This window comes from Podarcis pityusensis (genome assembly GCF_964106645.2).
Source record: "Podarcis pityusensis genome assembly, chromosome: 4".
In the NCBI taxonomy this organism is placed as follows: Eukaryota; Metazoa; Chordata; class Lepidosauria; order Squamata; family Lacertidae; genus Podarcis; species Podarcis pityusensis.
The window spans coordinates 58300752-58313188 of record NC_138027.1 but is presented as its reverse complement, the minus strand read 5'-3'; the positions used below and the strand labels follow the sequence as shown (position 1 = coordinate 58313188).

General features: G+C 39.3%; 1 protein-coding gene across 1 annotated transcript in view; it reads left to right on the top strand.

Annotated features, from left to right (window-relative positions):
* The window catches only part of LOC308476235 (amine oxidase [flavin-containing] A-like), a 31964-nt gene extending 20001 nt beyond the window's left edge, over positions 1-11963 (top strand). Inside the window, exons 6-15 of the mRNA XM_081003766.1 lie at positions 630-771; positions 1658-1807; positions 2275-2434; positions 3423-3519; positions 3957-4010; positions 4425-4482; positions 7106-7203; positions 8459-8570; positions 9513-9575; positions 10096-11963. Coding sequence (XP_080859892.1) covers positions 630-771; positions 1658-1807; positions 2275-2434; positions 3423-3519; positions 3957-4010; positions 4425-4482; positions 7106-7203; positions 8459-8570; positions 9513-9575; positions 10096-10257 — 1096 coding nt within the window. The 3' untranslated portion in view covers positions 10258-11963. The remainder of the gene's footprint in view (positions 1-629; positions 772-1657; positions 1808-2274; positions 2435-3422; positions 3520-3956; positions 4011-4424; positions 4483-7105; positions 7204-8458; positions 8571-9512; positions 9576-10095) is intronic.
* The last annotated feature ends 474 nt before the right edge of the window (positions 11964-12437 follow it).

Sequence of the window (12437 nt, the reverse complement as noted above, 5' to 3'; positions counted from 1 at the left end):
TTTTTAGTGGAAGTGATAACATCTAGGAACGTAATAAAGGCAATAAATTCTGAACAAATCAATAGCAGTACAAAATTAATGACCAAAGGAGGAGCTGTCACTCATTAAAATGATCTTTCCTCATCAGATTAAGAAAACACTTCGCTCTCTTCTATTATTATTTCTTAGATTTCTTACCTACCCTTCACCATAAGGTCCCAGGGCAGGTTATAATGGCAGAAACAATAGAGTTTAAAACAAAAGAAAACCAACAATCAATAATAATATTTTAAAATCCTTACATTAATTCACAATTTTCAGGTAGGCCAAAATAATACTATTCAGTTATCAAAGCCCTGGATAAATAAGTGCATCTTCAATGCGTGATAAAAGCCAAATAATGATGCTGCTGGAGGCACACCTCTGTTTGGTTGGAATTCCACAGTTTATGGGCTACTCTTATCTCACATTGCCACCCCTCAAGCTTCTGAGGGTGACAGAACTACCAAGAAGGCCAATTAAATAGAATCTTTGCTTGGTCTCCTAATAATAGTATATAAAAAAATTGTAGAGAAAAGTACTGTTGATAATATCAAATTAATATCAATAGCTCTCAATCTTTGTTGTTTCTACCTCTTCATTATATAAAGAACCACTAGGGATTTTGCTACACTCTTTGTTGATATCAACGTCACTTCGGAGTCACACATGGTCTCTGCTCTCTGGTTCCTGTGGTATGTGAAGCTGTGTGGAGGAACAACCAGGATATTTTCTGTAACCAATGGAGGGCAGGTATGTGAAATCTTACATGGATTCTTCCTTGTGAGAAGAATGTGCTGTTGCATCTTCTCTAACTGATGGAGAAAGAGCATTTGACAAGAACTCAATGTGCCGGAATAAACAAACAGAAGACCATGCTATTTTGAACATTTAGACTCTTGTTGAAATTAGATTAATATTATTTCCTCTCCCACATTCACACACCCCATACTATGGAGGCTTTACTGTGCTATTCTGATAATGATCCAGTTTAGTTTCTATGGTTACTAGCCAGTTACTGTGTTCTTAAGAATTCTGTATCTCATCACCACCACCTCCTGCCCAGAGTCTCTAGTTTAATAAACATGCACCCAAAGTACAGTACTACTTATTGCCTGACCTAATCACAAGGGTCTTTGGGAAGGTCCTTCAATTAGAGCAGAATTTATAAAATAGTTTGTATAATTTCTGAGAACATGAAAGTAATAAAGAGACAATATTTCAAGGAAAACTTTGTCGGGAGCACTGCTGTCCCCAGTAAAAGCAATATTTCATAAGCTGGAAGCTTTATGCTTTCCCTGTGCTTGTATTAATTGTGAATTCTTCTGACCTAGAAATGATAGCAAAATTCTGTCTATAATTACCTCTTTCATAATTATACTAAATGTATTAGAGATACCATATCCCATAGAAGAGAACTAATGTGCTTTTGTCCAGATATGGTTCTGGTTCAGGGCTGACGCCAGTAGTCAGCCAGGTCAAGCACATGTTCAAGATGTTTGCTGATTTTGATTACTTGGGAAATCCAGCTTTCAATGTCTTTTTCTCTCAAGCTTAACTAAAGATGGACTACACCATTTAAAAAAAATAAAATAACAACATTGTTATCTTATTTCTCTGATGGTGCTGGTGTTCCCAGGAGAGGAAGTTTGTCAGGGGTTCTGGACAGATAACAGAGAAGATAATGGCACTACTCAAAGGCGCTGTGAAACTGGAGAGGCCTGTAATCCACATTGATCAATCAGGTGATAGTGTCATTGTGGAGACACTGAACCATGAGACATATAAGGTAATCCAATAAGAATAAAACATAGTATGCATTTAATAGGGGGCATGTCCGCTATAGCTTTTAAGCCAATGTAATCAGCCCCACCCTTGTGTGTTACTCTGCTTTTCTCAGTACTGAGAAAATCTTTGAAATCTATTTTATTGATCTATTTATGAGAGCTTCATCAGCCTCTGACATTTTCCTGTCCTCACTGTCACTTGCTTCCTTCCTTTTATATTTATGTCACTGGACTGCCACTTCAGTGCTCACAGCTTTTATCCAGTACAAATGTAAATGTCAGAATGATTGAAGTACTGAGCGAACATCTCTCAAAAGTGTGTAACATTTCCTCGTACAGATCTGTATGAAAAGCTTATGCCACGATAAATGTTACTCTTTCAACATTTAACAAAGCAGCGTTAGCCTTTAACTGCCATGGTTGCTCTTCTGGGATATGCGTCTTATGTTTTCCTGTTTACATTTTACAGAGCAAGTACGTGATTAGTGCCATCCCACCAGCCTTAACCACAAAGATCCATTTCAAGCCAGAACTACCAACAAAAAGAAACCAGTTAATCCAGCGTATTCCCATGGGCTTCGTTATCAAATGCATGATGTACTACAAAGAAGCCTTTTGGAAGAAGTCAGGTATGTGTGCTTTAAGAATTGATTCATTTATATCCCACTTTCTGCTTACTAAAACAGAATAGACTTTGGCGTTTCAAACTTGAGTAGCACACTGTGCAAGGTGAAAATCTTGTGCCCCCCCACCCACCTCTCACCTTCCATTTTGCTCAATTCACTATGTCATACTTGTAACGCCATGTGGCGCCCCCTAGGCTATCCATCTAGTGTAGCAGAACCACTTAAAGAGTCGCGGACGACTCTGGAGTTGCGGCTCTCATCTCGCTTTACTGGCCGAGGGAGCCGACGTTTGTCTGCAGACAGCTTCCAGGTCATGCTGCCAGCATGACTAAGACGCTTCTGGTGAACCAGAGCAGTGCACGTAAACGCCATTTACCTTCGTGCTAGAGCGGTACCTATTTATCTACTTGCACTTGACATGCTTTCAAACTGCTAGGTGGGCAGGAGCTGGGACTGAGCAACGGGAGCTCACCCCGTCATGGGGATTCGAATCGCCGACCTTCCGATCGGCAAGCCCTAGGCTCAGTGGTTTAGACCACAGCACCACTGTAAAACTGTAATAAGGGTGGAGTTAACAAGCGTCTAAGTTTCGTCTGATGGGTACACAAGTTGTGTAATCCTGTCAATATGTACAATCACTAGTGTTGATGCACTTTCCCTTTCTAACCCATATTAATCACAACATAGATATGCAGTGTATTATCTCAGTAACTGTGTTTAATATAATTATCATTGTATATGACAATGGGAGACAGGGAGGCATATCAAAGAGTTTTTGAATATTGCAATGAGCAAAAAATGATTATTGTAAAGAATTTAAGATTAGAAAGTGCATTCCTTGGAAGTTTGAACAGGAAGATTTATGCAGCATAAGAGTTCTAAATGTGCAATGGCTAACAGGATACTTAATGTTAAAATAAATGTACATTTGTGCCTGGAAATAGTACTCCACACTGAGTATTTCTGGTGGCCATTCTATTTTTCCTTTCAGATTTTTGTGGCTGTGCAATGATTTTGGATGAAGAGGCTCCAATTTCAATCACCTTAGATGATACTAAACCTGATGACTCTGTACCTGCTATTATGGGGTAATGAAGCCTGCATTTATATATTAGATGCAAGAAATATTGACAGAAAGACTTGTGCAAGACCAGCTGGTGTGAAGTTATGGAATGTATGCTAGGTAACATTAGAGAACCCTATAGAAAAAAGTATTTATGCCTTGCTATTAGTTCCATCATGCATGTCCTGAACTCTGTCCTTCATTTCACACACATGCAAACATTATCTTTTAGCACTTGTTGCTGTGCCTACAAATCCCCACATACCACAAGGGAATCTACATGCCATTGCAGGAATCCAGCACTGTATTGAAGTTACCAATTTCTGAAGTATAAGACTAGTTGCATGTAGCTCTTACATATTGCTGTTGGGTTTTTCTAAACATTTTGGTCACATGTATCTTTTCCCCCCAATTGGTACCTTTGTGTATGCAATATTGACATGTACTTTCCTCCCTGTTTAGCTTTATCCTTACAAGAAAGGCATTTAGACTAGCAGATCTTAGCAAAGAGGAGAGGTAAGAATAAGCAACTGTTTGTATTCTCTAACAATAACTAATTCTTTATCATTGTATATGGGCGCATTTTTAAGATGCAGAAGTCAGATTTTTAAGATACATACAATCAAACCTAACTTCATGGTTGTTATGAGATAGTAGCTTGGACAAGGTCACCTAACAAGCTAAGCAGCAACTAAATAGCATGCTCCGACTCTCTGGAAGAGAGAGTCTGCCATCTTTGTGTATGAACTTCAGTTTAGTACAAAAAATGTAGTCTTTTGAGTAAATACACTCACTGGAAGATTTGAGTTGTTCAGTGGTTTTGATAGTTGTTTGGAATCTTATTTTGCTATCCTATTAGTTTCAAAAACCTGATGATTATGGATTTGGGCCCTTTCACATTTTGTCTGTTCCTTTTGCTTCTTCATGTAGGAAGAGAAAAATCTGTGAACTCTATGCAAAAGTATTTGGATCAGAGGAAGCTTTACATGTAAGGAAGAAGAGCATCTAAAATTGGTGGAGTATTAATTATTACAACTTATGGTTTAGCTATATGAACATTTGAGGTCTGTGTTCATATTATTATTTGTTTCTTAGGTGAAAAGGTAATAGATGACAACTATTTTATCCCTTGCCATCTGAATGAAATCCTTAAATGTAAATATCAGGTGATATCCAGTCATATTCAGAGCAGACCCCTCAGAATCAATAAGAGAAAAATGCAGAATTGCATGCCACAAATTAGGAGATACAGGTGTGTTAAGTAAATTAGCACAATCATTACAGGTGGAATAACGTATGTGATAACAATCTTTTTGAAAATGAATGAAGACCTTTTGTATTATATTAGAATGCAAGACAAAATAAGGTACTGGAAAAGTCCCCTTTTTGTAAAAGCAATCTTTTCTTTTTATTTGGAAATATATATTTTACAGCATGTAATTGATTAATGTAGTGTTCTTTTGTTTATTTTTCCTTGTAAAGCAAAATACAAATCTAACTTGAAAGCAGTGCTTCTGTTATAGGGAAATGTAATTTATCATATGACAGCAATCTTGTTAATGGTTTTGATTAATGTTTATGTGCCTATCTTGCCTCAAATGGGTGATTAGCAAAAGAAGCTTGATGGTCTTTAATTATTTAGAATCTCAGAGGCAGAAAGAGGCAGGTATCTTTGAGGAATGTTGTTTGGGGATCTGATGCAGGAAGAACCATGTAGTGATAGTCAACTACCTTTTAATCAGAGTTGCTCCATTGATATTTACGTAAGAACAAAGCTAAATTAAGTTTATTAATTTCAATAGGACTACCTATGAGCAAAACTTAGTTGGTAAAACTTACTTTTACTTTGGATCTATGTGGAAGCAACCATAATCTCAATGGCAATCATACCAATCTCTATACATCTAAAGATGATCAGAGCTTGTTTGCCTATCTTACAGACTATCCAAAGGCAACCCTGAGAGGTTGAATTATGCTTTCTTAAAACATGTTAACCGTTACTCTTAGAACATTGTTTCAGAAGGCAACTGCCATATTCTTTTGTACAGTGGTGCCCCGCAAGACGAATGCCTCGCAAGACGGAAAACCCGCTAGACGAAAGGGTTTTCCGTTTTGGAGGTGCTTCGCAAAACGAATTTCCTATGTGCTTGCTTCGCGAGACGAAAATGTCTTGCGAGTTCCTGCAGGGTTTTTTCCCTTTCCCCCCCTTTTTCCCAAGCCGCTAAACCGCTTATCAGCTGATCTTTAAGCCGCTTAACAGCTGATGCTAAGCCGCTTATCAACTGATCTTTAAGCCGCTTAACAGCTGATGCTAAGCCGCTTATCAGCTGATCTTTAAGCCCTGCTGCTAAGCCGCTTATCAGCTGATCTTTAAGCCGCTTAACAGCTGATGCTAAGCCGCTTATCAGCTGATCTTTAAGCCCCTTAACAGCTGATGCTAAGCCGCTTATCAGCTGATCGTTAAGCCTCTTATCAGCTGATCTTTAAGCCGGCTAAGCCGCTAATACTGTAGCGCTAAGCCGCTAAACCTCTAATGGGCTTGCTTCGCAAGACGAAAAAACCCGCAAGACGAAGAGACTCGCGGAACGGATTCTTTTCGTCTTGCGAGGCACCACTGTACTGTTGAAACACTCTGTTTACGAAGCATTGCCTAATCCCTTGTATCCCATCATTGAAATCTTCAGAGGAGTCACTATTAACGACTGTTCATGGCTTGGATGAAAACAGCTCATATCCACCAAGAGCTGTGCATTCAGCATTGTGGTTCCAATCTTATGAAATTCCCTTTCAGCTGAGGTCAGGCAGACCCCCCTCCCCTGTTGAACTTCCAATACCTGTTGAATACCTTTTTTTTGTTTGTTCCAAAAGACATTTTAACTGAAGTCTGGTTTTATAGTTGTAGCACATTTTTATATTTTCTGTACTCTATTCCTTGTACACATCTTAGAGATGATTATAGTTAAGCAGTATATAAATCATTTAAATAAATAAAAATAAGCCAAATCAATAAAGTTTAGAAAAAAGTAGATTCTGTTCAATACTGATAGGAACAAATTAATGCAGACTTTTCCCATTTGCATGAAGACTCTCACTTTTTCCTGGAGGGGGGGAAATTGCAGGGGGGGGTCACTTCTACCAAGGACCGCACCCGTGGGGTTGAGGAGCATAACCTGTGAGTCCATACCATGGGACTGCAACATGTGAAAACAATGCAAGTTCTGGAAATTAAAGTTCTGCTCCATTATTACCATTTCTTCATAGACATACTGCAAGAATAGTCATTTCTCTTACCTACCAATCCTCAAAGCACTCGGCTCTTCGGAGATATGAATCAGGCTTTGTGTTAGAGAAATGCTTGAAAAATCACAGCCTGGTTCATAGCCAGTAACAGTGAAACCCAGCTTAGTCCAAAGTATTGAGTCAGCACTGTGAAGTAGCATAACCTCCTTCTCTGATTTATATGAATTGTATTCCGTTTGTAAATTAACACACCTCCCTGTAATCCAGTAATGGAAACCTGGAAAAATATCCAGCATTTACAATGTAAATTCTGCCATGAATCAATGCCTTAAAAAACAAACAAAAAAACTTTGTTTGATTTATTCCTGCAGCCAGTGCATTATGAAGAAAAGAACTGGGGTGCCGAACAATATTCTGGTGGCTGCTATTCAGCCTATTTGCCACCAGGCATTATGTGCCAATATGGAAGGTACAACTAGCTAATAATATACTCTTGTTCTGTTGTTGCTAGCAGAAATTTGTTGAACTATAAAACCTTCTAGATATGAAGCCTGCTACACTTAGGCATACTAATACGCTATCCTAGTGAGAAAAATGCCAGAAAACAGAAGCCATTGCCAGCAGGCAAAATAATAATATGCTATAAAGCACTCTGTAAAAGCATAATAATCTATTTTAAGGTTGTAGATAACATGCTCCTGATTTAGGCATCATTGAGGAGAAACAATTCAATTATAGTCATGGGGCTTAACTACAGATTACTAGCAAATATGTGGCTTGGGACCTCTGAAGGAGAAGACAGTTGCGGGGGGCAGGGGGGCAGTTTGGAGATCCCCACCCCCGAAATGGCCCACATATTTCCAGTTCCCTTTGTCTGATTCCTATTAATAGATGTTGGATATATTTAAACCTCTGGAACTGGGGATTACTAGTGCTGAGGCAAAATGGGAAGGCTGCATTTCATACAGCATTTTTGTTTCTTGCAGAACACATCACCCACTCATTCCTTTTTTACTGTGTTAGGTTAGATGGTATGTCACCATTGGCTAGGCAACTGGACCCAATGTTCTCTCCTTCGGCTCCAGTCACAATTAGCAGAATATTTGGGCTAGAATGTGGACAGAGATTCACATCTGAATGTTCAACCAAGTCCACATCCTGCAACGATTAGTACTGCATAATTAGACGTGATAATTGGATGCAGGGCAGAGTCTTGCTGCACAATACAAATTGACAATGATGCTGTCAACAGAACAGTCAAGGGTGGCACAGTTGGGAAGCAGAGATGCTTTCCCTTTCCATCTGAAACAATAGCCAATTAGGATAATGGTATAATCATGAATGGGAGGGGGGAAATGAACAGTGAAGAGGAAGGTTCTGTGAGTTTTCCAAACATTTGCACCTTCCCTGAAACAACTTTCACAGTGTTACTGGCCACCCCAATCTCTGCCAAGCAGTGCATGAGATTTCAAAGAGGGTCTTGGCACTCAACCACGGTCTGTGTTCCTTTGGAGAAAATGAGACACAGTGGAGTCAGCAATGTCTTTGAAATCTGATTTATTTACACATGTTTACACATATTTATACCAGATCTGTAACAATAGCAAAAGTTGAACATCATGAATATTTGATGCTATACTGCCTGCTACTGTTCAGTAGCCTAAAGCTCTTTGCTCTCAGTGCCTACCAAGTGGGACTTATGTGTTGCGATGTTTGTTTTACAGGGTCATTCGTCAGCCAGTAGGTAGGGTCTACTTTGCTGGCACAGAGACAGCTACTCAGTGGAGTGGCTACATGGAAGGTGCAGTGCAAGCTGGAGAGAGAGCTGCCAGAGAGGTAAAGAGAGCCAGAACGCACTGGGCATCTTCATTAAAGACCTAAGTGATATAGCTGTACCAATGAGATTTTGGGTCTTCTTGGTATTCAAATCTCAATGTCACTGTGCTATAGAGAGAATTCTCAGCAAATCAGAAGGACCAAAGAAGGACAATAGAAACTAACATTCTTTTATAACAATCAGTTGCTAATGAATCCCAGCTATTGTTGCTTAATGTATCCTTGAAATGCCTGAATCAAAGTTTTTATGTACAATAGGATTTTTTCAAACAGAATGCTAATTAAGCCAGAATAAACTTGAATGGTGTGGAGCAGCTGCTTTAATTTAAACAATAGCTCTTAGTAGTCAATGCGCACCATTCAGCTATCAAGTAAACCACTTCAGATGACTCAAACAATAAAGGTATTAGGTGTGTGTCAGTTAACTTCCTTGTGACATCCGAACCTCTTTTGGAAACATGTTGCGGTATTTTCTGTGTAGGCTAGATACTGAGGACTTGGATCTATGAATCTTCCTGGTTTGCAGTATTTGTGGGAAGTAAACATGGAACCAATTCGTATCTCACCTCATTGTCCTACTGAATTATGAGTTGCCCTTGTGGTGTGTTTATTTTTCCATATGGTCTGGTTTTGCACCACCAACATACTGGTAATGTTTGAAATTCGGATCATTTGGGATGATCAGACAATGTGGTGCTTACCACATCAGTGGTGTACCTTCTGGGAAGCCAAGAGAGTTAGCATGGAAGTTAAGTGTATGATCTGACTCTGATCTTAGATCTGATCTTGCAATGTGGGATTCTAGTATGTGGAAACAGTGTCTGAACACCATGTGCAATGCAGGAAATGGCCCTCAGTTGTCTTTATCTCATTTCTGCCTTCATGACTTGTATGGTGATGAAAAGAATTACTGTTAGTGGGATATCATTTTCTGTCTTCCAGATACTGTGCAGTATGGGAAGGATTTCAAAAAATGAAATTTGGGCGACAGAACCAGAATCAAAGGCAAGTATGATTTCTCATGCTCTTTTTGTAGGGCTGAACACAACATTTCATTGTCTGGCTTATATGACTGCATCACTATAATTTATTGCCATATTATTATGAGGATACCTGATAGAAAAATAGCCATGAACTTAAAATGGAAATCTTGGCCTAGTTTTTAGTGTGCATAGTGTATTTCATCAACAGAAGCCCAAACAGCCCTGCAGTCTCCCACTAGAAAATTGCACATAAATAGTTTCTAGTTAGTTAAGTACAGTGGGAAAATTTATTCCCGTGCTTTGCAAGTCTCTCGTTCTGCTCCCCAAACTGACCATCTCTATCCCATAGTACCTGTCTCCACCTCCTTCTAGTTCCTGATAGTCTTGTAGTCTCACTCATTTGCTGAGATACCAGATAGGCGTTCTTCTAGCTTTCATCTAGCAAGAGTTATTTTCTGGGACCTTGTTTAACTGCATTGTACAGTTGCTTTCTTTGTTGTTGAAATTGCTGTGCTCTAAAAATGACTGCACATTCTACCTAGGATGTCCCAGCTTTCCCAATCACTACCACGTTTTTGGAGAGGAACTTGCCATCTGTCCCAGGCCTCTTGGGGTTCCTTGGATGTTCTGCTTTCCTCACCTCGCTGGCTGCGGCTGGACTTCTTGCCTATAAAAAGGGACTTATCTTCCGAGAATGTTTCTGAAGAAAATGTTTCAATTTCGCCCTTCATGCTGGGTATTGTATTTTTATCGTGGGAACTGTATTTTTATCTGTTGCATTATAAGTGGCCTTGAGTGGGTGAGTTTTACCCATAAAGGTTGCCTATAAATATTTTCAATGAACAAATGTTGTTCTTGGAAAGAAGTATCAACACATCAAAAAGAGTTTTAGTGTCCATTTAAAAATCAAGTAGTAGTGAAGCAAAGCTTCTATTTTCTTGTTCAAGACCCATGTTGGGCAAAAGGATCCTGCATAGCTGGGGGATGGACTAGATGACTCACATGGTCCTTTCCAACTCCAGAATTCTATGATTCCTCACTTACTTTTATTGATTAAAGTCAGTGGCCTTTTATCCGTTATGCCTTTTGAGAACAAGCCAGAACAGATACTTTGCACATTTTACAATGCTTTTGGAAAAATTCTGTTTGTCTTAATTTTTTTTAAAATCTCACAGTCAACAAATCAATGTTAAAGGCTTACTCTAGTGGCTCATTAAACTAGATGTTTATGCTGTCAAGTGCCTGTTGTACTTAGTCTACTGCCATTTAAAATGACAAAACTGTAATTTTGTAAATCTTGCAACTGTAAATGTAGTTTCAGCTATTATAAGATATGAGGTTCAGCATGGATTTGACTAAAGAGAAATAACTACCATTAAGTGCAAAAGCAAGAGAGATAATTTAGGATTCCCGAGGCTCTATAAATAAAAGTGAGGTTATGATACGAGATGTGTGTAATTATTTTACATGTATTACTTTACAGAAAAAGGTATAGAATCCCTCACTATGTTCTGAACACATAAGAAGTTGCTTTGCCATTTTTGAAACAAGAGTAACTTACAAACCCCTTAATTAAAAATAGAAACTAGGGAAGTAGAGTCACACTTGTGTAGAAAGCTAGACAAAATGTTTCCCTTCTGACGCAAACAAATAAAAATAAATCAGCTAAATGAAAATGGGCTGTATTCTGCTAAGCATCCTTATTTCTCATAACTCTGTGGGATAGTTTAAGTTGACAGACAGTGAGTGGAAATAAACTAAGTTTCTCAGAGTAGACCCATTGAAATTGATGGGCATGACTGAGTTAGATCCATTACTTTCAGTTGGTCTGTTCTGAGTGAAACTTAGTTGACTATCCCCCAGAAACTGACTCATGGTCATCTAGTGAGCATGGTGGCTGGACAGGCATTTGAATCCTGTTCTCCTCAGCCTTACACAGTACTCTACGGGTAATCAGTGGCTACCAGCCACAATGGCTATACTCTGCCTCCACCATGATTCTTCTGAATACCAGTTGTTGAAAATCACAGGAAGGGAGGAAGGAACACATATCTTGTGTTCAGGTCCTGTTTGTGGGTTTTCCACAGGCATCTGATTAGCCGCTGTGAAAATATATTCTGGGCTATATGGGCCACTGCCCTGATCCAGCAGCTTTTTCTTATGTTGTTAATGTCCAATGATAATGTGACCAATGGTTCCCGGAAAAGACAATTTACTTCAGGTAATGTTATACAGGTATGTAGATAACTGACAATTTGGTGATAAGGGTATCCAAGTCTGTTGGTGCTCCTCTCATCATTAACTACCTTTGTAAAATGGTAGATACGATTTGTGCCTCTTATCTGTGTAATTTAGTGAAATGTGCCTTTGAACATTCCTTGAATTGTCATTAAAGTATCCATTTAAAACACTCCAGATCATTCAAGCTGTGTCATTTTTATGTCTATTGAAGGGCAATTAGTCTGCTGCAAATTACACCCTCCCTGCAAATGCACATATGCACAGCTTTTAGGAAACATTTCAGAGCTCTGTAAAGGAGGACGTTGTGACAGCTCTAGATGCTAATGACCTTGGCGCAGGGAGAGGGGGAGGGAGGCATTTGGACAGAAGGACGAAGCTCTCACAAGTGCAGCAATGGGCGCACACAGAATTTTGCTATGTTTGTGGCTCTCTGAATTGAAGCAAATATGATATGTGCACAACTCTGGGGGAGTTGGGTGCTCAGATTCTTTCTTGGGGGTGGGTGTTTGAGGAGGGACAGCCAAATGGCAATGTGGCACTCAGGAATGCCCCCGGCTCTCTCTGAACTCAGCAGGAGCCAGGGCATTCCTCAAAACAATGCTGCTTACCTGGCTTCTCCAGCAAGGGCGGGGAAGATGAACAT